At 37.4% G+C, this 23,056-nt stretch overlaps 1 protein-coding gene across 1 annotated transcript in view; it reads right to left on the bottom strand.

The window, feature by feature from the left end:
* LOC149832483 (B-block binding subunit of TFIIIC) overlaps positions 1 to 23,056 on the bottom strand; it is a 94,957-nt gene that overhangs the window by 60,810 nt on the left and 11,091 nt on the right. Inside the window, exons 2-5 of the mRNA XM_090014522.1 lie at positions 8,886 to 9,294; positions 8,726 to 8,797; positions 8,577 to 8,639; positions 2,855 to 3,067 (exon numbers count right to left, since the gene is read on the bottom strand). Coding sequence (XP_089870648.1) covers positions 2,855 to 3,067; positions 8,577 to 8,639; positions 8,726 to 8,797; positions 8,886 to 9,294 — 757 coding nt within the window. The remainder of the gene's footprint in view (positions 1 to 2,854; positions 3,068 to 8,576; positions 8,640 to 8,725; positions 8,798 to 8,885; positions 9,295 to 23,056) is intronic.

Genomic DNA, 23,056 nt, shown 5'->3' with positions numbered 1-23,056 from the left:
TTTACCACCTAGGCATTGCCTAGCCCATCTAGGTGACGCTTAGGCTGTAAGCCTATACTTGTCCTTTTTTTAACTTGCTCTCTCTCTCTCTCTCTCTCTCTCTCTCTCTCTCTCTCTCTCTCTCTCTCTCTCTCTCTCTATATATATATATATATATATATATATATATATATATATATATATATATATATATATATATTTGTTGCAGCAGCAGCAAGAAGAAGAAGGTATGCCCTTTCGTTCTCCCCCTCTCTATTTCTCGCTCTCTCTCTCTTGGTTTCTCACTCTCTCTCTCTGTTTCTCGCTCTCTTTCTCACCTTTTTTCTTCTTCTTGTTTTCCCTTTTCTTCTTACCTTTTACTTCTCTTTTCTTTTTCCTATTTTTCTTCTTGTTTTCCCTTCTTCCTGTTTTTTATTTCTTCATCACTCTCTGTTTGCTCTCTCCTGGTTTTTTCTTCTTATTCCTGTTTCTCTTTCAATTTTCTTGTCTTTGCTATAATTATGTTTTTCAGATATATACATTCTGTATTTCAGTTATTATAATATATATTGCGCTTGTGTGTTTCATTTATATTTATATTTATATTTCTGTGTGTAATTCATATATAATATGTTTGACTGTTTCCGAGTTATATTTCTGGTTGACTGTTTCCGAGTTATGTTTCTGAGTTATATAACTTATATTTCTAGTTAACTGTTTCTGAATTATATTTCAGGTTGATTGTTAATGAGTTATATATACTTGTGTGTAATTCATATATAATCCGTTTTCTTATCTTTTTCACAGTTCACACTTCACATGCACACAAACAGATGTTGATGCACGCATATATATCTCTTTCCGAGTTTATATATATTATATAGAGTGTGTGTAATTCAGATATAATCTGTTTTCTTATCTTTTTCACAGTTCACAGTTCACATGCACAACTCAGAAATTCATATATAATCTGGTTGACTGTTTTCTGAGTTATGTTTCTTATCTGTTTCTGAATTATATTTTTGGTTGACTGTTTGTGTGTTTCATTTATGTATGTGTGTGTAATTCATATATAATCTGTTTTTTTATGTAAATGTATATATATAAACATATAATAACTTCTAAGCGTATGTAATTATGTATAGATATATAATATACATGTGTGTGTAGTTCATATATAATCTGTTTTTTTATGAAAATATATATAATTATATGTCTATATTAACATATTATAACTTATAAGCATATGCAATTATGTATATGTATATATTTCATAGTTTATGTATTTGTTTTTCACATATATATTATCTTATATTTTTTGTTGCCTACTCTTTTTTATAATCATTTATTTACATTCTTTTTTGTTTAGGACGACAATGGAAGGGGCTTTTTTTGCAAGTGCTAGCGGGTCTACTTCATGTGTGGAATTTCCAAAATTGGAAGATGATATGATGGGCTTGAAGCAAAAATCTACTGATCCAACATGAAATTGGGCATACGGTAAGGACAAAAATGATTTGAAATTTGTGACGTGTGCTAAATGTAAAACAACTTATAAAGGAGGCATATTCAGAATTAAGCGGAATCGACTTGGGATTGGAAACAATGTGAAGGCATGTGATAAAACACCAGAAATCAAGAAAATACTTTATGTGTATATGAAGAAATCAAAGAAGAAGAGAGATGGAAAAAATAAAAAAGAGTTAATATATATGAAGGGAGATCTGAATACATGTTCTCAGCTTCAGATTCAGCTAAAAGACCTGTAGTTTCCCAGATGGAAGGGCAGCCAAGTAGTACCTTTGGCTTGAAATCACCACAAGCAAAAGAACCTACGGATTTATATTTTTGAAGTGATACAGAGAAAGGAAGGCAAAGAAGCAGCAATGGATTGAACAAACCACACTAGAGAACCACTTCAAGACTGAAGAAAGGGATGTAGTGTGTAAATACATTGGTAGATGGTTTTATAAAGCAGGAATACCTTTTCATACATTAAAGTTGTCTTCTTTTACAATATGATTGAAGTCATAAGCCAATTTGGACCTGTGATGAGGCCTCCATCATACCACAAGTTGCGAAAGCTAATTTTGGCTAAAGAAATCGTGAAAACAATGAAGTTCTTGAACCAATACCAAGTGCATTGGGTCAAATATGGATGTAGCATAATGTCAGATGGAGAGATTGATACTAAGGGTCGGACACTTATTAATTTCTTAATTTATGTTGTATACATGTTTGTTATTAATTTTAGTAGTATGTTCATATTTTGCGTATTTAAAAAAAAAATAATTGGGGTATTGACTAGTCCGCCTAGGCCCTGCCTAGTCTTTTTAGGGCTTCACTGCCTAGGCTCCACCTATTGTCTTTGACAACTAAGTCCGTATTTAGGTCATTTTTGTTTTACAATAGTGTCCAAAATGTTTCAGTTTTCTTGTTTTTATTATTTCCTTTTCAATAATGTAAGTGTTTTCTTTAAATTGTATGAGCCTAATTGTCTTTTGAAGCAACAGAGCAGATATGACTAATGAAATCAAAGCATGAAGCTGAACCTGCTTATGCATTTTCATTCTCAGTAACCACAAAAGTGTTATGTTCAACCGACTTGGGTATAGTCTACTTTATAGGCGAAACAAATTTATCCACACGCAAAGTGAGGTAGATGCTCCAAAAGTTCATCGAGAACCATCAGCCAGTCGGACTAACTCAAGTCATACCAGGCGCATAAAGTATTAAAAAGGGTAAGGTTAATGAAATCAGGAACCAGTAAAAAAGGCAACTACCACAAACCAGGAACCAAGATATTGGAATTTTTAAATAAAAGAGAAAAAAAAGGACATCAGATAAATGTATCTACTGAAAAAAATCAACTGACCTCTTGGACGGTTATACCATTTGATCCTGCAGCATCAATCACATCATATATTTGTTGGTCGATAGGTAGTTCTAAAAGTTGATCTGTTATCTGGCCTCGCTTTGCACATTTGACCGATTGATCTCCATCCAAATCTTCACATCCATAACCAGCATATTTTTGCTGAATGTTTTTTGTGTCAAATTTTTTCACCAAGCGTAGACAGGAAATTACCTATCCAAAAGACAAAATTAGATACATGCAGGTTTAATCTGCAAATATGAGATCAAATTGAATATATAAGCACCACAGTATCTTAAATGCAAAAAAAATCGCATATAAAACCAATACATGCCGAGGAAGATAAAAGTTGCACAATTTTCCTTTTTATCCTTTCAAATATGGAAACAAACTTTCATGTATCGTAACCATTAATTAATATCCAAATGTTCTCATAACATCTCAAACAGAAGGTCTAAATCCATATCTGTAAAAATGGTAGGCTATATATGCAGATGCGGGTATACATCATAGTGTCATAAGTCATACTTATTTACTGAATTAGCTTCTCACATTTGGCGAATCAATCATGGGAAAGATATCTACAGGCTTATGCATGTTAACTCATCATTTCATCAATGGGCTGGAGTTTGAACAAGAAAAGAAAGAAACAGAAAAGAGAAGTACAGACAGGTATGGGACTTCCATAAAAGAAACGTCATCCTTGGGTCTTTTCGAGTAATGCATTTCAGCAAAGCCGCCTCATCCAATGCATACTCTAGAAGACATTTTGAAAAGAAAGTTGGTTAACATTTCCTGATGAGAACATTAGAAACTGAAAGGGGAAAGATTTACAAAAGAACAACAAGAAAATACAGGTGATCACCTTTTTTAATTGTCATACAATTTAATATAAATTTATAAATTAAAATATTTGAGGCAACTTTTTTATCTTTTGAAACTGATAGAAGGTGAAAATTCATAAGTTCACCCACTCCTAATGTCTCTACTCTGCCGATTTATACGCAATACACACAAAAAATAGTGCCTTTAACATTTTCACAAAATTCTGCCTTTACAATACTAAAAGTTTAGAAACAATTTCATTAACTCATTTGTTGTGCATCCAAATTCATCCTTCGGTGTTCCACACAACTTGTTGTATAAACTTTAAACAAATTTTTACACCCAGAACTACCACTTTTCACATTATAGTTGAAACTTAAGGGAATAGACTTGGGCTTGTCAACATTAGCAACTCCTTTTGAATATCTACCCTTAACTGTCATTCAAAACTTAAAAAGGATTGCAGTGCAGTTTTTATGAAAACTAGCTTTTCATTCCACACAAACATTTGCTAAAAAGATGATGGAAATCTAACAACCTCATACTCCAAGTATCCAAGTAGCCTGGTTAACCAATACAACAGCTGCTTTGGCCAAACAAAGCAACGAACAATTGGGGATCATAGCTTTTCAAAAGGAGGGAAGACAAAAGACTAATGCATCTTTTGGGGAAAATATATGAGAAACATGTGTCCATTAAGCAGGACAAATAGAAGCTTTGTAAAAGCTCCATAGGAAGCTTGAAAATGTCAAATAAGCAACTCTACAAATATGAGGCAAGACTCTAAGCTCCAGAGAAACTCCGCCTGTGTATAACTGTTTAGTTATACACTGCCGGTCCCAAGCCCGGATAAAGGAGGAGGGTTGCGGTAGGCCTGTGACAGCCAGCATAAAAACTTAGTCATACCCTATGAATATGAACCAATATGAGAATTTCGTTGGGGCGTTCCCTACTGAGCGACGCATTGTACTCTATAGGCCCGGAGGCAGTGATAAATGGGCAAGGGTTGCTAGGTCGTCGCCCGGAAGCGACGCGTCACACCGCCGCCCGAGTGTGGTGTCAAATAGGCAAGGGTTCCCTCACTTTGTTGGACGGGTGGGGGTAAAGAAGTTAGTCCAAGACCATAAAATTATGGTTAGCCACTTGGAACATATGATCTTTAACTGGTAAGTTGGTAGAGTTAGTAGATGTTATGTGTAGGAGAAAGATTGATATTTTATGTCTACAAGAGACCAAATGGGTAGGTGAGAAAGCAAAAGTGATAGAACCTTGGGGATATAAGATTTGGTATACAGGAATAAATAGGAATAGGAATGGAGTAGGGATTGTTATGAGTCGTGAGTTTATAGATAATGTAGTTGAGGTCCGTAGGAAGGGTGATAGGATTTTACTTATTAAATTAGTATTAGGTACGAATATTATTAATATTATTAATATTATTAGTGTTTATGCACCTCAAGTAGGTTTAGATGATTCCATTAAGCGTCAATTTTGGGAAGATTTAGATGGAGTAGTACAAGGGATATCTTATGGAGAAAGGCTTTTCATTGGCGGTGACCTTAATGGGCATGTAGGCATTAGTAGGGATGGATTTAAGAGTATCCATGGAGGCTATGGTATAGGAGAAAGAAACGAAAGTGGAGAAAGGATTTTAGATTTTGGTTTGTCCTATGATATGATCTTAGCAAACACTTGGTTTAGGAAGAGGGAGTCTCACCTAGTAACATTTAAAAGTGGGGTTAATATGAGTCAGATAGATTTTTTCCTACTTAGAAAGAGAGATAGGGGTTGTTGCATCGATTGTAAGGTTATACCGGGAGAAAGTGTAGCTACACAACATAGAGTCTTAATTTTAGATCTTAGAATTAGACAATGTCGCAAAAGGGATAGACATATGATAGATCCTAGAATTAAATGGTGGGCACTGAAAGGAGCTAAACAATGAATGTTTGTATAGCAGGTAGTTAAGGAAGTTGATCGGTGTCCCGAGGATGATTCAGAATCAATGTAGAATAAGATAGCGGGTGGCATGAGAAAGGTGGCTAAGGAGGTATTGGGTGAGTCTAAAGGCGGTGCACCGCTAGGTAAGGATATCATGGTGGAACGAGGATGTCAAATTAGATATTAAGGTTAAAAGAGAGTGTTATAAAAATCTAAGTAAGAGTCGTGATAAAAATCTAAGTAAGAGTCGTGATAATGAGAATTTGGAGAAGTATATGATAGCAAAGAAGGAAACTAAAAAAGTAGTTCAAAACGCGAGAGACAAGGTATATAAGGAGGTTTATGACAAGTTGGATAACAAAGAGGGCGAGAAGGATATTTATAGGCTTGCAAAGATGAGAGATAGGAAATTGAGGGATCTGGGTATGGTTAGATGTATCAAAGATGAAACGCAAAGGGTTTTAGTCAAACATGAGGAGATTAAGGAGAGATGGAAAGATTATTTTGATAAGCTATTTAATGAAAGTCATGCTCAGGATCTTGAAGACTTTTCAATTCATTTTCATGAGATGAATCGTGACTTCATGCGCAAGATTCAAAAGAAAGAAATTGCAGAGGCTTTGAAGAAAATGAAATCAAGAAGGGCAGTTGGCCCAGATGGTATACCTATCGAGGCTTGAAAATGCTTGGGAGAGAAAGGTTTAGAATGGTTGACAAATCTTTTTAACAAGATTTGGCGGACAAATAAGATGCCTAATGAGTGGAGTAAGAGTACTTTGGTGCCTCTATATAAGAATAAGGGTGATATACAAGATTGCACAAACTATCGTGGTATAAAACTCATGAGTGATACTATGAAACTTTGGGAGAGGGTGATTGAGTCTAGGTTGAGGAAGATTGTCATGATATCGGAGAATCAATTTGGTTTTATGCCTGGAAGATCAACTATGGAAGCTATACATCTTCTTAGACAACTTATTGAGAGAAATAGAGAGAGGAACAAAGATTTGCATATGGTTTTTATTGATTTGGAGAAGGCTTACGATAGAGTACCTAGGGACGTTCTCTGGTGGACAATGATGAAGAAAGGTGTTTCTCTCAAGTACATTAGTAGAATTAAAGATATGTATGAAGGAGTAGTAACCAATGTCCGCACTTGTGGAGGGGTGACAACCAATTTTCCTATAACGGTTGGGTTACATCAAGGATCTGCTTTAAGCCCTTTCCTATTTGCTATAGTGATGGATGAGCTTACGAGATCAATTCAAGAAAATGTGCCGTAGTGTATGTTGTTTGTTGATGATATTGTTTTGATTGATAAGTCTAGAGCTGGGGTTAATGCTAAGTTAGAATTATGGAGACAGACATTGGAAGCAAGAGGTTTTAAGTTGAGTAAGAGTAAGACAGAATACATGGAATGTCGATTTAGTAAGCAACGAAGTAGTGATGAGAGTGTAGTGAAGCTTGGTGAGCACGAAATACCGGTGGATGATTCTTTCAAATATTTGGGATCTATCATTCAAATGTATGGAGAAATTGATGGAGATGTAAATCATAGGATAAAGGTTGGGTGGATGAAATGGAAGAGTGCAACTGGAGTGTTGTGCGATCGTAGAATGCCATTGCGGTTGAAGGGAAAGTTTTATAGGACGACTATTAGACACGCTTTACTATATGGTACGGAATGTTGGGCTGTCAAGAGACATCATATTCAAAAAATGAGTGTAGCTGAGATGCGTATGCTGAGATGGATGTGTGGAAATACAATAAAAGATAAGATTCGGAACGAGGAGATACGTAAGAAGGTAGGCGTTGCACCCATTGAAAATAAGATGAGAGAGAATCGTTTACGGTGGTTTGGACATATTAGATGAAGGCCTAATGATGCTCTAGTTAGAAGGATGGAGAAATGGGAAAATATATTAGTTAAAAGAGGTCGGGGTAGGCCTAGGAAGACATGGATGGAGGTGATAAGAAAGGATATGAATGCTTTGAACCTCACCGAGGACATGGCATTGGATAGAAATGAATGGAGGAGAAGGATTCATGTGGAAGACCCATAATGATTTTCTTTGTTGGTTCATATCGCCGACCCCAATTGTTTTGGGATGAAGGCGTAGTTGTTGTTGTTGTACTCTGAGCTCCAGAGAAAAATTCCAGAAATGGTGTAAAGCACTAAGAAACTAAGCTCATAAGGAGTTTATAGCGCTTTAGAAATAGCTCTGCACTCTAGTAAAATAAGTACAACTTATCCTACCATATTTGCCTTACTAACACGATGGTTGCCCAAATACCAGAAATTTGTGTGCTCAGAACCTCAAAAAAAACCTTAAATTGATACCTGGACTTGAACAAGGCAACATATTTTCAGGTGCCATGTATAACACAGCATTCTCAGCAGCTCATTTCTTACTTTGGGTTCAGAGTTCACTAAGATCTTCAAAAAAGACAGAAATGTCAATATCAAATCAACTTTGGCAAGGGGAATTAACACATCAAACATAACAAGAGAAGGCACAGATACTGTTTCCATGCAATCAGGAAAAAAGCAAATCAGAACAACAGAAACCTTAGCACAACATAGAACCCAATGGATCCCCTAAAAATAGCTGGAATATTTGCCTCTGTAGGATATGCATCATTTTTAATTTCAAAAGCATCCTTAGGAGTTGGTTAACTCACTGTCACACTACCGCTGCAACATTTCCCCCAAGAGTATGCTACCAAAGGCATAAATCACAAATATTGCTTAGAACATGTCATAAAAATCTTTACAAATGCAAGGCCAGAAGGAAAAAATGGAAAGATTAATTGGATTGCATTGAATGCCTACATATATAAAGAAACTGGAGAAGGATTTACAAGCAAAATAAAAGCATGCATCTGGGGAATCACAACCAAAACATATATATGTCATCATTTTACTGAAAACAGACCTGCAACAACCAAAACCAACCTTATTGTTTACTTGACCAGAGAATTCTTCAACAAGGTGAGCTTCTTTCAACCTTTTCAATACCTGTGAGAGTATTATACAAGTAAATGGCACTGTCAAAACTCAGAAGCAGATGCTAGGAGCCAAGACATGCATTAAACAATACTCACAGTTCTCCATGCTCGATGCCCACTAGTCTTGAGGTAACCAAGTTCCTTTTTTAGATCTGAAACAACAAGTACCTTCAACAAAGCCATATTATTAAAACCAAAATGAGAACATGCAGGAGTTATCAGAGACACCCATGAAATCAACACACTAGTATTTTACCTTGTCACTAGCTTCATCAAGTTTATCGCAGACATCTTTCATGGCAGGTAGATAATCCTTTACAAGTCTATCCTCTTTAACGCAATCTCTACCATCACCCATACCAGTCAGTGTCCTTCCACTATCACAGCAGAAAGTGTCCACAGAGTTTTCTTTCTTTATTTCAAATCTTTGTTGAGAACTCAAGTTCAAATTCTTTGCATAACGAGATAGATGTATCAAGTTTGTGTTTACTATAGCATCAATCTTATTCCCTGGATCCACCTCAGGGCCGGAATCTTTCATTCTTACAGTAGCTGATTGCCTCACCAGCAATCCCCGACATTCAAGATTCTTTACTATATAAAAGAGCTTGTTACCTTTAATATTGAACTCCTTCGCTAGTTCATTCTGTGTGATGCCAGCTGTTCTGCATACAATAAAGTGATTGTACATGAGTTGACAACAAATGTTTGCTGTAAAAAGAACAAAATATGAGAAGTTCTACAGTACAGTTTGTTAAATTGTAATTCATAAGACAATGTATTTTCTATATATATTTTATATATATAAAGGAAGATACATATAAATATATATAAATATATATATTTCATATATATGTACATGTATCAATCTACTTATATATATAAAATATATATTTCTTTAGCTGTAGGGGTATTTTAGTCATTTCTACATTTTACGCATATTCATGTTTTAGAATATGATTGTAATTCCTCCTTTTTATTTTTTCTTATTTTTGTAATTTTTTTCATTTCTTATTTTTGTTCTTTTATGTAATATTTCTGTACACAGTAAGTGGCTGACTGGTGTACACAGTTTAAAAGGTAGACGTTGGGCTGATTCCCAACGTCTCTAATAAGAGTCGTTGAGAATAGCCCAACATCTCTTTAAGTGCTTATAAATAAGGGCCATGTGAGCCCATTGAAGGTATGTATTACAGTAAGGAGTTGTCTCATTAAGCTTATAAACACTGCATTTATTGGACTTCTTTCGTGGTGTAAAGCTTACAAACACTGTGCATTTATTTTGTGTCTTGAGTATTTGAAGTATCAAGTTATTTGAAAACTTGATTGTTTGCAAGGATTATTCACATGGTATCAGAGCAAGGTTGGAGAAAGAAAGATTGTGTGGATTCTCACTTTTTCGGGTGCCTTGAAAAGCATGCTTTCGATTTTTTGGTGATTGGAGTGGATCCTCTTGTTCATTCAATATTTTAGAAGACTCTTCTATCAAGAAAGGTCTAAAAATTCTTTGTGGTATGTATTCTTTTTCATCATCTCTCCTCTCTAATGGGTGAAAAATATTCATTCTTCTCTCGGTTTCAAACTCAATGGGACCAACTATTACGTTTGGGCCGGAAACATGGAGGCTCATATTAAAGGGAAAGGGCTTTGGGGCTATGTCCAAGGCTCGATTCCTAAACCGGAGCCAAAGATAACCATGATGGAGAAAGGAGAAATAAAAATCCTTGAAGACGAAGAAAGAGCCAAGGCTCTTGAAGACTACACTAAAAACATGAAGAATGGGAGATGAGGAATTTTAAAATCCTCTCATGAATTTTCTCATCCGTAGACACAAGAAATAACGCCAATATTATCAAGTTTAAGAAGGTTTCTCAAGCGTGGGAGTACCTTGAGAAGATGTACACATCTAGGGACTTATCCCATAAATATTACCTCCAAAAAAGGGCGCTAACTCTTCATCAAAGAGAGATGACCATAAGGGAGTATTTTGCCGAACTTTCTTCTATTTGGGATGAGTTTGCTATGCTCGAACCTAAGTGGAGTGGAGAATTCATAGAGCTTCGTCATAAATAATTGGAAGAAAATAGATTTTTTAATTTTTTGAATGGGCTTAGGCTTGAATTCGAACAAATTTGGTCTTCTCTTTTATCCGCCTTCACTTCCCCCTCTCTTGAAGATGTAATTATTGTAATGAAATGGTGATCTTCAACGAACGCCCTTGGAACACTCAAAAGGAGTGTCTAAAGACACTCCACACAAAAGCCCTTAAGGGTAAAATAGGAACAACACACACATAAATAAATAATTTTATTTATGTAAAAAGATGCTTGAAAAGTATTACAAGGAATGGAAATACAAGAGGGGGATGAACCCCTATTTATACAAGAGCAAAGGGGAGAGCTCATAAGAAGCTCTCCCTTCTAGTCGTTGGACTAGTCTAACGGCTAGAAATCTAGTCGTTGGACTAGTTCCAACGACTAGACAGTTTGGTTAAGTTCCGGTTGGAACTTAACCAAACTATATTATCTTGTTCAATATGTACTAGATAATATATATTACATTAAAAATGAAAGAAAAATGAAATAAAAATAGAAAAAATATATAATAATTATAATATTATTATATATATGTTACATTTTAACACTCCCCCTCAGACTTACGGTACAATGAGCAAAAGTTTGTCTAAAAGAAAGTGAAATCTGGGAACTTCAAGAGGTTTGGTGAAGAAATCTGCTAATTGGTATTCTGATGTAACATATGGCAGATCAATGGTGCCATGCAGGAACTCCTCTCGGACATAGTGACAATCCATCTCTATGTGTTTGATGCGTTCATGAAAGGTCTGGTTGCTTGCGATGTAGATTGCACTCTTATTGTCACAGCACATGCGCAAGGCCTGTGTTGCTTCAACTCCCATGTCAGCTAACAGTCTTCAGAGCCAAACAACCTTCAATGTGGTAGTTGTCATGGATCTATATTCGGCTTCAGTGGAAGAAAGAGAAATCTTCTGTTGCTTCTTGCACCTCCACGATATGAGAGATTCACCTAAAAACACACAAAAACCAGTGGTTAAGTGCCTATTATTAGGATCACCCCCCCCCCCAATTAGCATCAGTATAAGCAATTAAATCTAAAGAGGATGATGCAGACAAGAAGAGTCCTCGTGAAAGAGAACTCTTTAAATATCTAATAATGCGTAAGACTGCTCCCATGTGAACAGAGGTAGGGGCATGTTGAAATTGACTAGCCGTGTGTGTTAGGTTTTCAATATTCAGGTCGTTCCACGCGTGAGAGCTGAGAAACAGAGAGAGAGAGAAAGGGAGAGAGAAGCTGGAGAAAAATCGATACCCTATTATCTTAGGGTCGGCTGCTGTGTAAACCCATTTATATTAACATGTTATTACAAAGATTAGGGTACTAAAGTACCCTCATTACAATAAAGTAAATTACACAATGCCATTAATGAGAAGTTAATGTCACGGGTCTGGATCTCCAGATCCATGACCCGTAATAAGGGAAAACACTTCTTTTCACCCTCCCTCAAGTTGTGCATGATCTTGAACCATGAACAACTTGCCTTTTAACATCCAAAATCTGTCTTTTGTCGATCTTTTTGTAAATATATCCGCCACTTGATCTGTAGTTCGTACAAATTCAGGCTCGATCTCTTTCTCTTCTACCTTTTGTCTCACAAAATGCTGGTCTATTTCAATATATTTGGCACGACTGTGATGGATTGGATTAAAGGACATACTAATGGCACTCTGGTTGTCACACAAAAGAAGTGATCGAGAAATCGATTCTTCTACTTCTGTCAATAAGTGTCTAATCCAAGTAGCCTCAGCAGTGGTGGCTGCCATTGACCTGTATTCAGCCTCTGTACTGGATCTGGCAACAGCCTTTCGTTTCTTACTACTCCAAGAAACCAAATTCATCCCAACAAACACACAATAGTCGGATACTGATCTGCGTTCATCTGGGTCTCCTGCCCAGTCCGCATCAGAATAAACAGTGATCCCATGTGCATTTTGCCCATTTGTCTTTCGCTTATATATGAGGACATCCCCAACCGTTCCCTTCAGATATCGAAGTATCCGTTTAACTGCTTCCATATGCCCTTCACATGGGGCATGCATAAACTGAGAAACTTGATTCACCGAGTAGACTATATCAGGGCGAGTAAAGGTGAGGTATTGTAACATACCCACTATGCTACGGTACTGTGAGGGATTATCAAATGGATCTCCATCTTGAGAGCTAAGCTTTTGATGAAGAACGCTAAGAGTGCTCAAGGGCTTGCAGTCTTTCATACCCGCTTTATTAAGAACATCAATGGTATATTTATGTTGAGTGAGAGTCATCTCTTCAGAAGTACTGTCGACTTCAACTCTAAGAAAGTATCGTAATTTGCCAAGGTCCTTCATTTTGAACCTTTGATTCAAGAGATGTTTGACTTCTTCAATGTGCTCATTGGAATTACCAGTGATGATGATATCATCTACATATATCAACAACAGAGTAATTGTGTCTTGGTTCTTAAATATAAATAAGGAGTGGTCAAGAAGAGACTTCTTAAAACCATATTTTTGTATTTCAAGAGAAAAACTGTCGAACCAAGATCGAGATGCCTGCTTCAATCCATATATCGCCCTTTTTAGTCTGCAGACATATTTTGTAGGATTGCCTTCTGCGTAACCAGTGGGTTGTTCCATGTATACTTCTTCTCTCAAATCTCCATGAAGAAAAACATTCTTCACATCAAGTTGGTTAATAGTCCATTGATGTTCAATAGCTAAAGAAAGTATGACTCTGATTGTCCCCATGCTCACCACTGGACTAAAGGTTTCATCATAATCATGTCCTTGCTCCTGTGTAAAACCTTTGGCTACAAGTCTCGCCTTGTATCGCTCTATAGTCCCATCTGGTTTATACTTTATTTTGTACACCCATTTCGAACCAACAACGTTTCTGTCAGGTGGTCTTGATACGACATCCCACGTACCACATTTATGTAGAGCTTCCATCTCCTCATTCATTGTTTCAATCCATCTTCTGGAATTTGATGCTTGAGAGAACGTTGTGGGTTCATCTTCTTTATTCAAGGCTGTTAGAAAGAGTTGAAAATCTAATGAGAAATTTTTATAACTGACCCACCTTTCAATTGGATGGCGAGAACGTGTGGATCTTCTAGTATCAACGATGTTGGATGTAGAGGATGTGTCCATGTCTGAATTAACTATGGTGGGCGGCGCTCTTTCTCGTCGAGTGTAGACAAGGCCTTTATACCTTTCTGGATTAAAAGTTGGGTCTGTATTTTCATGGGCAATCATTTCATCAGTAGACACAGGTTTCTTATCCTTTTGAGTGCAATTTGAGCAAACATCACTAGCTCCTGAGAGAAGTTCATAATTCAACCAAGGATAATAAGCCTCAACTTTAGGTTTTGATTCTGAAGAACTAGTACATCGACAATCAAAATTCAATTCATCGAAGATGACATTTCTTGATATTTTGATGCACTTGCTCACCGGATCATAGCACATGTACCCTTTATAGTCATCAGCATAACCCACAAACCTGCACTTCAGGGCCTTGTCCTGAAGCTTATGTCTCATTGAACTGTCAACATGAACATAGCATAAACAACCAAATACATGCAAATCATAGTAGTTGGGATGTACACCAAAAAGAGACAAGGAGACTTGTTTTCCAAAATAGTCATGGGCAATTGATTTATCACATGAACTGCAGAATGAAAAGCCTCTATCCATAAAGTGATCGGAAGACTATTGTCATGCATCATGTTCATCGCACTCTCAACAATAAGGTGATGCTTCCTTTCAGCAATCCCATTCTGCTGAGGTGTGTGTGGGCAAGACACATTTTTTCTTATCCCGTTACTTTGAAGAAAGTTAGTAAAGTCAATGGAAGAGAATTCACCTCCTCCGTCGTATTGGAAACTTAGGATGTTTTCAGAAATTTGGTTTTTGACAAAGGAATGGAAGTTTCGGAACAACTTGAAAGTCTCAGATTTGTGTTTCATGAAAAATATCCAAGAATAGCGAGAATAATTGTCAACAAATAAAAGATAATATCTAGTTCCATATATGGAAGCAACTGGAGCAGGCCCCCAAACATCAGAACAGATAATCTCAAAAGGTCTTGAAGCTCTTTTATTGATAGAATGAAATGGTAAGACATGACTCTTACATAAGAGACAACTAGAACATTTGTTGTCATTGACATTTATTCCTAAACTTGACTTGGGAATGAGGTTATTTGAAACAAGCTTTTCAATGAAACTACTACTGCAGTGACCTAGACGACCATGTCAAAGATTTGGCTTATTGATTTTAGAGACACTGAAAACACAGGCAGGATTTTCAAAAGGCAACGATGATTGGAGGTTCAAGTTTGGGTCTGCAGAGCGAATATGTGTTGAAGGATCTTCTTGAAAGACATACATATTGCCTTACTGTTTTCCTCTAGCGAACGTCTCCTTCGTGCAGAGATCCTTGACAAGAACAGAAGAGTGAGTAAATTCAACTGAGGCTTTGATATCATCAACAAGTTTAGAAACTGAAACGATGTTTTTCTTGATATTAGGAGCATAAAGAACTTTTGAAAGGTTGATGGAAGATTCGGGCAAGGGTATAATGGAGTTTCCAATATGAGAGACAGAGTGGTGTGATCCATCTCCAGTAACTATACTACTTCTACCAATTTAAGGAACAAGTTTTAGGAGCTTACCTGCATCACCAGTAACGTGAGTCGCTGTGCCAGAGTCCACATACCAAGTACCTTGCTTATTTTGTTTCAGATTCAATTCTGCTAAAACTGACAGCAATAACTTCTTTACTTCTCTGTTGGTCCTTGTACTGTCTGTGCCTCTTTTTGCTTCAGTTTGTGTTGATTTTCCTTTATTTAGGGGATTGAACCAGCAGTTAGCTTTGATATGCCCCTTTTTATTACACAAAAAGCAGGTAGGAATTGGCCTCTGTCTTTGTGGATTGGTATATGTGTTGGGTGTAGGCAATAATCCACGACCTCCTTGACCACTTCTCCCTTGTGCTCTTTTTCCCTTGATATCATAGCTTCCTCGTCCTCGTGCATAAGTAACCCCTGTAGCAAGAACTTCTTGTGCCCCAGTATGCATAGATGGTTCTTTAGAAAATCCCTTTAGGTTCATCTCATATTGTAACAATTTTGCACGCAGATCTTCAAAGTTAGGCAGCTCAGGTAAACATAACAGGGAAGTAACAATCATATGATAGTCGTGTCCCAATCCACTGAGGGTTTGATGTACCAAATCTTTATTAGTTACTGTACTTCCAACAACTGCTAGCTGATCTGTGATAATCTTCATTTTGTTCAAGTATTCCATGATGGTCATTGAATCCTTTCTTAACATTTGAAATTCTCTTTTAAGAAACATAATCCTGGCCTGAGAAACCTGTGAGTATGTCTGAACAAGTTTGTTCCAAAGTTGCATGGCAGTGCAGTCATCTGGAATGGCTACAAGTACCTCTTGTGACAATGTAGATGTAATATAAGCAACTAGCGCTTGGTCTATTTTCATCCAAGCCACAAATTCAGGATTTCTAACATATATTGTAGTAGATTTCCCTTTGTTGTCCCTTTCTTCTCGTGATATGAACTCAGGAGGAACTGGAATAGATCCATCCAGATGTCCAGAAAGATCCTGACTCCTAATGAAAGGTATGATTTTCCTCTTCCAAGTCAAGAAGTTACCATTGTTTAATTTTTCAGACACGAGTTGACTGAAGAAACTTGAAGAAAGAACCGACTGGCTAGGAAGTGAATCCATGTTTCACAGTATTAAGAGTGTGTTCAGCACAATCTACACAATTTGTTTCTGTAACCTTTTTTTTTGTGCAGAAACTAATTCAGATCAATGGCTATCAGATTTCTAATTTGAAACAGAGATTGAATATCTATCAGATTTCTAATTTGTATAAGAAATTGAATATTAGATATGAAAATCACAAAAAAAAATTGTGAATATGAATTCCCACTCGGTATTGACGCAATGCTTTCAAGCTAAAGGAGATAAAATGGTAGAAATGAGGGTGTAGCGGGATCGGCTTGATCAGTTCTGGTCAAGGGTGCAGCTGGATCAAAAAGAGGGCCCCGATTGCGTGATTAGATCACGCTGTGATCAAAACGATAAGCAAGGTATAATGATGACAGAATGAAGAATGAAAGAAAAAGGTATATTCAACAAAGGGTTTAGGGTCGAAAATCTGGGCTGAGTCACTCAGTCCTCTCTGAGTTAACTCAGATTAGGTAGGGAAGATAGTTTGATCAGATCTGATTAACGTCAGATCTGATCGAGTTCAAGGGACAGAAAAAAAAATAGATAGATCTGATTCTCGATCAGATCTGAATAATATCGAGAAGAAAAGAAGATACTGGGTCAGACGTAAACAGGGAAAGAAAAAAAAACAGACGAGATTGGGGAGACAGAAAAAGTTTTTCTTGACTTAGAAGAGAAAATTGAGAAGAGATAGATCTTTCAGACGTACCTTTGAGATCGATTCCAATTTCAGCTGAAGCGTGGCTCTGATACCATGTTAGGTTTTCAATATTCAGGTCGTTCCACGCGTGAGAGCTGAGAAACAAAGAGAGAGAGAGAGAGAGAAAGGTGTTAAAATATGGTATGTGTATGGATCTGGATCCAGATCCATACGCACGTTATGTTTTAACTTTTAACACATGCTCAATGCCATTTCATTAATGGCATGTCTGTAATTTTTCCAGCTATTGTATTTTTCCCTATTTATAATGTTTAGGGCTGGGAGGTTGGGTTAACGTGCACCGCCCCCAGCCATTGTGAACCTCCCACTTCTCTCTCTCTCTCTTCTTAGTTTCTGCAATGAAGGCTGAGCCCACACAGAATCTTTTATGGTATCAGAGCTCGGTTGCGGAACCCTACCAGACGTGTGTTCAGCGAGTCCTGGTAACTTCTGAAGGAACTGTTTTGATACATTTCCTCGCCCATTCCTCCTTCCATTCTTCCTTCCTCACGGTAACTTCTGCACTCGTTTTTTTTTCTGATTCTTGTTCATTGGTAACTTCTGATTTCTGGTAACTTCTGCAATCACCATCTATCTCTCTTCTTCAACATCAACGTCTGCAGTTTTCACATCAACGACTGCAGTTTTCCCTCTTTAACTGCAGTTTCCCCTACGTCTGCAGTTTTCACATCAACGAGTGCAGTTTTCCCTCTTTAACTGCAGTTTCCCCTCTTTGATTACAGTCTCCTTTTGATTGTAATCAAATCTACTGCAGTTATTGAGTATTTTTTTATTTATTTCCTCTTTGATTACAGAAGTTTTCCTTTTCTATTACTGTTTAATGATTTCTATGCAACGCCTATAGGCAGGTTATAACAGTCTATATTCTCGACCCTAAAAAAAAAGAGGGTTTACGTCTATTAATATCACGGGTGCATCCCTTATTAAAGTTCTATTGATTGATTAAGTGATCTTCAATTTTCTTCTCTTTCTCTTCATTCGTCTCGTTTGTTTATTCGTTGTCCCATTGATATGGATTACTCTTCGTCATCTACCTTGTCCTCCGGTCCCTCTGCAAATTTCTTGAGTCAGCTTGTTACAGAAAAACTTACTCACTCTAATTTTTTGACTTGGAAGAGACAAATACTTCCTTTTATACGGAGTCAGGATCTCGATGAACATCCGGATGGTTTGGTTCCTATACCACCACGGTTTATTTTGGAGGAAACCACCAATGAGAAGGGTGACACAATTACTATTTGCTTTAAGAATCCAGAGTATACAGCCTGGAGGAAGCGGGATCAGTCTTTGGTTGCTTATATTACGTCAACATTGTCTCAAGAAGTGTTGGTTACTCTTTCAGATGAGTGCATTGCGGCGGATCTGTGGAATAAGTTGTCTTAGACATACTCTCAGATATCAGAAGCTCGAGTTATGTACTTAAAAAATGAGTTTCAAAGTTTGAAGAAAGGTTTCATGTCAGTCATGGAATACATAGGCCGCTTGAAGAGTATTACTGACCAATTGGCGGTTATTGGAAGTACTATTTCAGATAAAGATAAAGTTCAACAACTCCTCAATGGATTGGGCCCTGATTTTGACATGTTTACCACAGCTTTGTCATGCCTTCCTCACTTGCCTACTTTTGACGATCTTCAAGCGAAACTTCTCCAGCATGAGATGATTATGAAACAAAGAGCAAAAGGAAATGAATCAGTTCGTTCTCATTTAGTTTTGGCCATGGACACTTCTGTCGGTTTTGAACGAGGAAATTGAGGGCATCAAGGAGGCAGAGGTCGCGGACGTTTTGGGCAGGGAGGTCGTGGTATCTTGCCTACACCTAATATTTCTGGTGTTTTTAATACAGGGAATCAGAGGAGAGTGCCCACTTGTTTCTTATGTAACAAAAGAGGACATGTGAAAGTTGATTGTTGGTTTAATCTACAAAATAGAGGAAAGATAAACAAAATTGAAAATAAGTCAGCTACTACTATGGACACGAAAACGCCATCTACAGATATGCAACAACTTTTGTCATCAGCGCTGTCACAGATGACGATCAAGCAAAATGAACAAGGCGAGTGGTATGTTGATTCTGGCGCTGCCACTCATGTTACGGGTAATGTCGGTAAGTTATCTCACTTATTGCCTTATTCTGAAAAAGGTAGTATAGTTACGGGAGATGGAACTTGTCACTCCATTAGTCATACTGGCAGTGCACATATCCCTATGTCAGAGTCCTCACTTAACTTGTCCAATGTTCTCCTTGCTCCTAATATTAAAAAGAACATTGTTTCTGTAGCTAAACTTGTTGACGATATGAATTCTTCCGTCGAATTTACTCCCTCTTCTGTTTATGTTAAGGATCTACGAACGAAGGAGACGTTCGCTAAGGGGGAGTGACAAGGAAACATGTACGTCTTCAAGGAGATTCCCTCAATGTCTTCACCTCCAGCCCCAGTCCTACAGTTGAAGTCGTCCAAGCATTCTTCAGTGTCTTCGCCTTTAGAGTCTTTGTTTTTCCCTTCGTTGGAAGTTTTTAATTCATCTCATTGTAATAAGCCAGATATTTGGCACAGTCGTTTGAGCCATTGTAGTCAGGGCTTCGTTGAAAGTCTTGTATCTGATGGTCTTCTTCCAGAGTCTAGTTTATGTTCATTTTTAGATAATAATAAATGTTCCTTATGCGAACACTGCAAAAGCCATGTTCTCCCGTTTCATATTATTAATAAAAGGGCTTCAAAGCCATTTGAGATTATTTGTTCTGATATTTGGGGACCCGCACCTATTCCTTCTCTTTCCGGTAGTCGTTACTATGTTATCTTTATTGATTCTTATTCCCGTTATACTTGGATATATTTCTTGAAACATAAGCATGAAGTTTTTCAAGTATTTCGGGAATTCCATTCGATGGTCAAAACAAAGTTTTCCTGTCATATTGTGCACTTACAATGTGATGGTGGGGGCGAGTATTCATCAAACGAGTTTATTGCCTTTCTTCGGGATAAAGGAATAAGTCGACAGGTTTCTTGCCCTCATACACCTCAACAAAATGGAAAGGAAACACAGGCATATTGTCGAGAGTGCGATGAGCATGTTACATGATAGCAATGCGCTCGTTAGTCTCTGGACAGAAGTTTTTCATACATCTGTTCATGTCATAAATTGTCTTCCTATGGCACTTCTGGATCAGCACTCTCCATATTATACTTTATTTGGGCAACATCCTTCTTATGATGAATTGTGTGTTTTTTGTTGTGTATGTTATGTACATATTGATTCATCTTTGGGAAATAAGTTTCAGGACAAGGCCGTTAAGTGCAGGTTCGTTGGGTATGCGGATGAATACAAAGGCTATCGATGTTATGATCCTACTACAAAACGTATTAGGACCTCTAGGAATATTGTTTTTGATGAACAAAATTTTCATGTAAATGACTCGTAAGCGTTGCCATCTCGAGAAGTAGAGGTATATGATTCATGGATGAGCGCAGATCTTTTTGCTAATACAGAAGAAACATGTCAGGCGAATTGTACTTCCTTTGTCTTGAGCCGGGGGTTGGATGACTGACAGATGCGTGTTGAACCAACCCCAGTAGAACGCTTCTCTGGACAGATATACACTAGACGGGACAAAAATATAAAGCAGAGGAATGTGGAAAGCATCGCTAATGATCCGGCTCAAAGGCCGTCACGCATTAGGCATCCTATTCAACGATGGGTGAGTTATGAGACCTTTTCTCTTGATTTCCAGTTGTTTATGTCTCAGCTCACAAAACAGGATGAACCCACTTGCTTTAATCAAGCTCTTCAATCTCGTCATTCGACTGAAGCTATGAACGAAGAAATGGAAGCACTTCATGAGTGTCAGACTTGGGAAATAGTACCTCGGCCAGAAGGAAAGAATGTAGTTGGCTCAAAATGGGTTATAAAACAAAGTATAAGCCTGAAGGAAGTATTGACAGATATAAAGCGCGACTTGTTGCTCGGGGATTCACACAACAATATGGTGAAGATTATGATGAAACTTTTAGTCCAGTAGTCAAAATGGGTATAATTCGTGTCATCATATCCCTAGCAGTCGACCGAGGATGGAGGCTTAGCCAGATGGATGTTAAAAATGCATTCTTGCATGGAACTTTAAAGGAAGAAGTGTATATGGAGCAACCTCCTGGTTATGCCGAAAAGGATCCTACTGTCTGGGTGTGCAAACTAAGGAAATCTCTGTATGGGTTGAAACAGGCGTCTCATTCTTGGTTTGAAAGTTTCTCTATATGGTTTTAGAAGATGCTCTCTGGACCACTTGCTCTTTATTTACCAAAAGACAGGCATCGTTATACTTCTTATATATGTTGATGACATTGTGATCACTGGGAGCTCATATAATCATGTGCAAGACGTGAAGCAGTTTTTAATGAAAACTTTCAAGATGAAAGATTTAGGAGAGTTAAGGTACTTCCTTGGTGTGGAAGTTGACAGGCAACAAGACACATTGACACTCATGCAACAAAAATACACTTTTAATCTTCTAGAAAGAGCCGGGATGACAAATTGCAAACCAGTCAGCACTCCGAGTGTATTACATCAAAGGCTGAGCTCTGAAGATGGCCATCTCTGTGTCAACCCAACAACGTATAGAAGCCTTGTGGGAATGTTGCAGTACTTGACTTTTACCAGACCTGATATAGTTTATGTTGTCAATCAGGTATCCCAGTTTATGCATGCTCCAACGGAAGGTCATATGGAAGTTGTGAAGCGCATTTTACGATATTTAAAAGGAACTATAGGAGATGGACTTGTTTATCGCAAGAACGATAACCTGCATAGAGGGCATGAACTCATCACTTATACAGACGCAGATTGGGCAGGGGATCCAGATGAAAGACGATTTGTCTCTAGATATTGTGTATATATTGGACACAATTTAGTGTCCTGGAGTAGCAGAAAACAAAAGGCAGTGGCACAGTCAAGTACAGAGGCTGAATACAGGTCGATGGTTGCAGGCACGACAGACGCTATATGGATTAGACACTTATTGAGTGATCTTGGAAAGACAATTATTCGATTATTTCTTCTATGTAACAATCAATTGAGATATCAAATACCCTCTAGGGGAATAAGCAACTTATATTCCTAGGAAATATCGTAATAGTCCTAGATCAGACATCTCAAAATGAGTTTTAAGAAGAGTTTTGATATTAGCAACTCCTGTTTGTCACCTCCAGTGATGATCATATCATCCACATAAAGAAGAAGAATGATGATACCTGCATCAGATTGCTTAATAAACAAGGCAGTGTCAGTCAAACAAGAACGAAAACCAATATCAGTCATAACATGACTAAACCTATCATACTAGGCTTTTGGTGCCTGTTTAAGACCATAAAGTGTTTTCTCAATACGAAGAATTTTACCCTTAGGAAGACTAATACCAGGAGGAGCTTCCATATACACCTCTTCAACAAGACTCCCATTTAAGAAGGCATTTTTAACGTCTATTTGAAATATAGGTCATTTCTTAATAGAGGCTAAGGCAATTAAAGTTCGAGTTGTGGTCATTCGAGCCACAGGAGCAAAGGTTTCTTCGTAATCAATGTCATACTCTTGAGCATAGCCTTTGGCTACAAGTCGTGTCATATATCTTTCAAGGGTCCCATCACTTTTAGTTTTGACTTTATAGACCCATCGACAACCTATAGGTTTCTTTCCAAGAGGTAGATCTTGGATGGACAGTATTGGCTTTTTCTAAAGCATCTAGCTCTAATATCATAGCTTCAATCCATTCTGCATGATTTTTGGCTTCAAGATATGAGGAAGGTTCAACATAGGATTGAATTAAAGCAAGAGCTGCCCTATATGAGGGAGAAAAGGATTCATAAGACACAAACAT

The sequence above is a fragment of the Nuphar pumila genome, chromosome 7, assembly GCF_984573655.1.
Source record: "Nuphar pumila chromosome 7, dmNupPumi1.hap1.1, whole genome shotgun sequence".
Taxonomy (NCBI): domain Eukaryota; kingdom Viridiplantae; phylum Streptophyta; class Magnoliopsida; order Nymphaeales; family Nymphaeaceae; genus Nuphar; species Nuphar pumila.
Note: the sequence above shows the minus strand (reverse complement) of the source record. Positions and strands in the feature narration are given on the sequence as shown.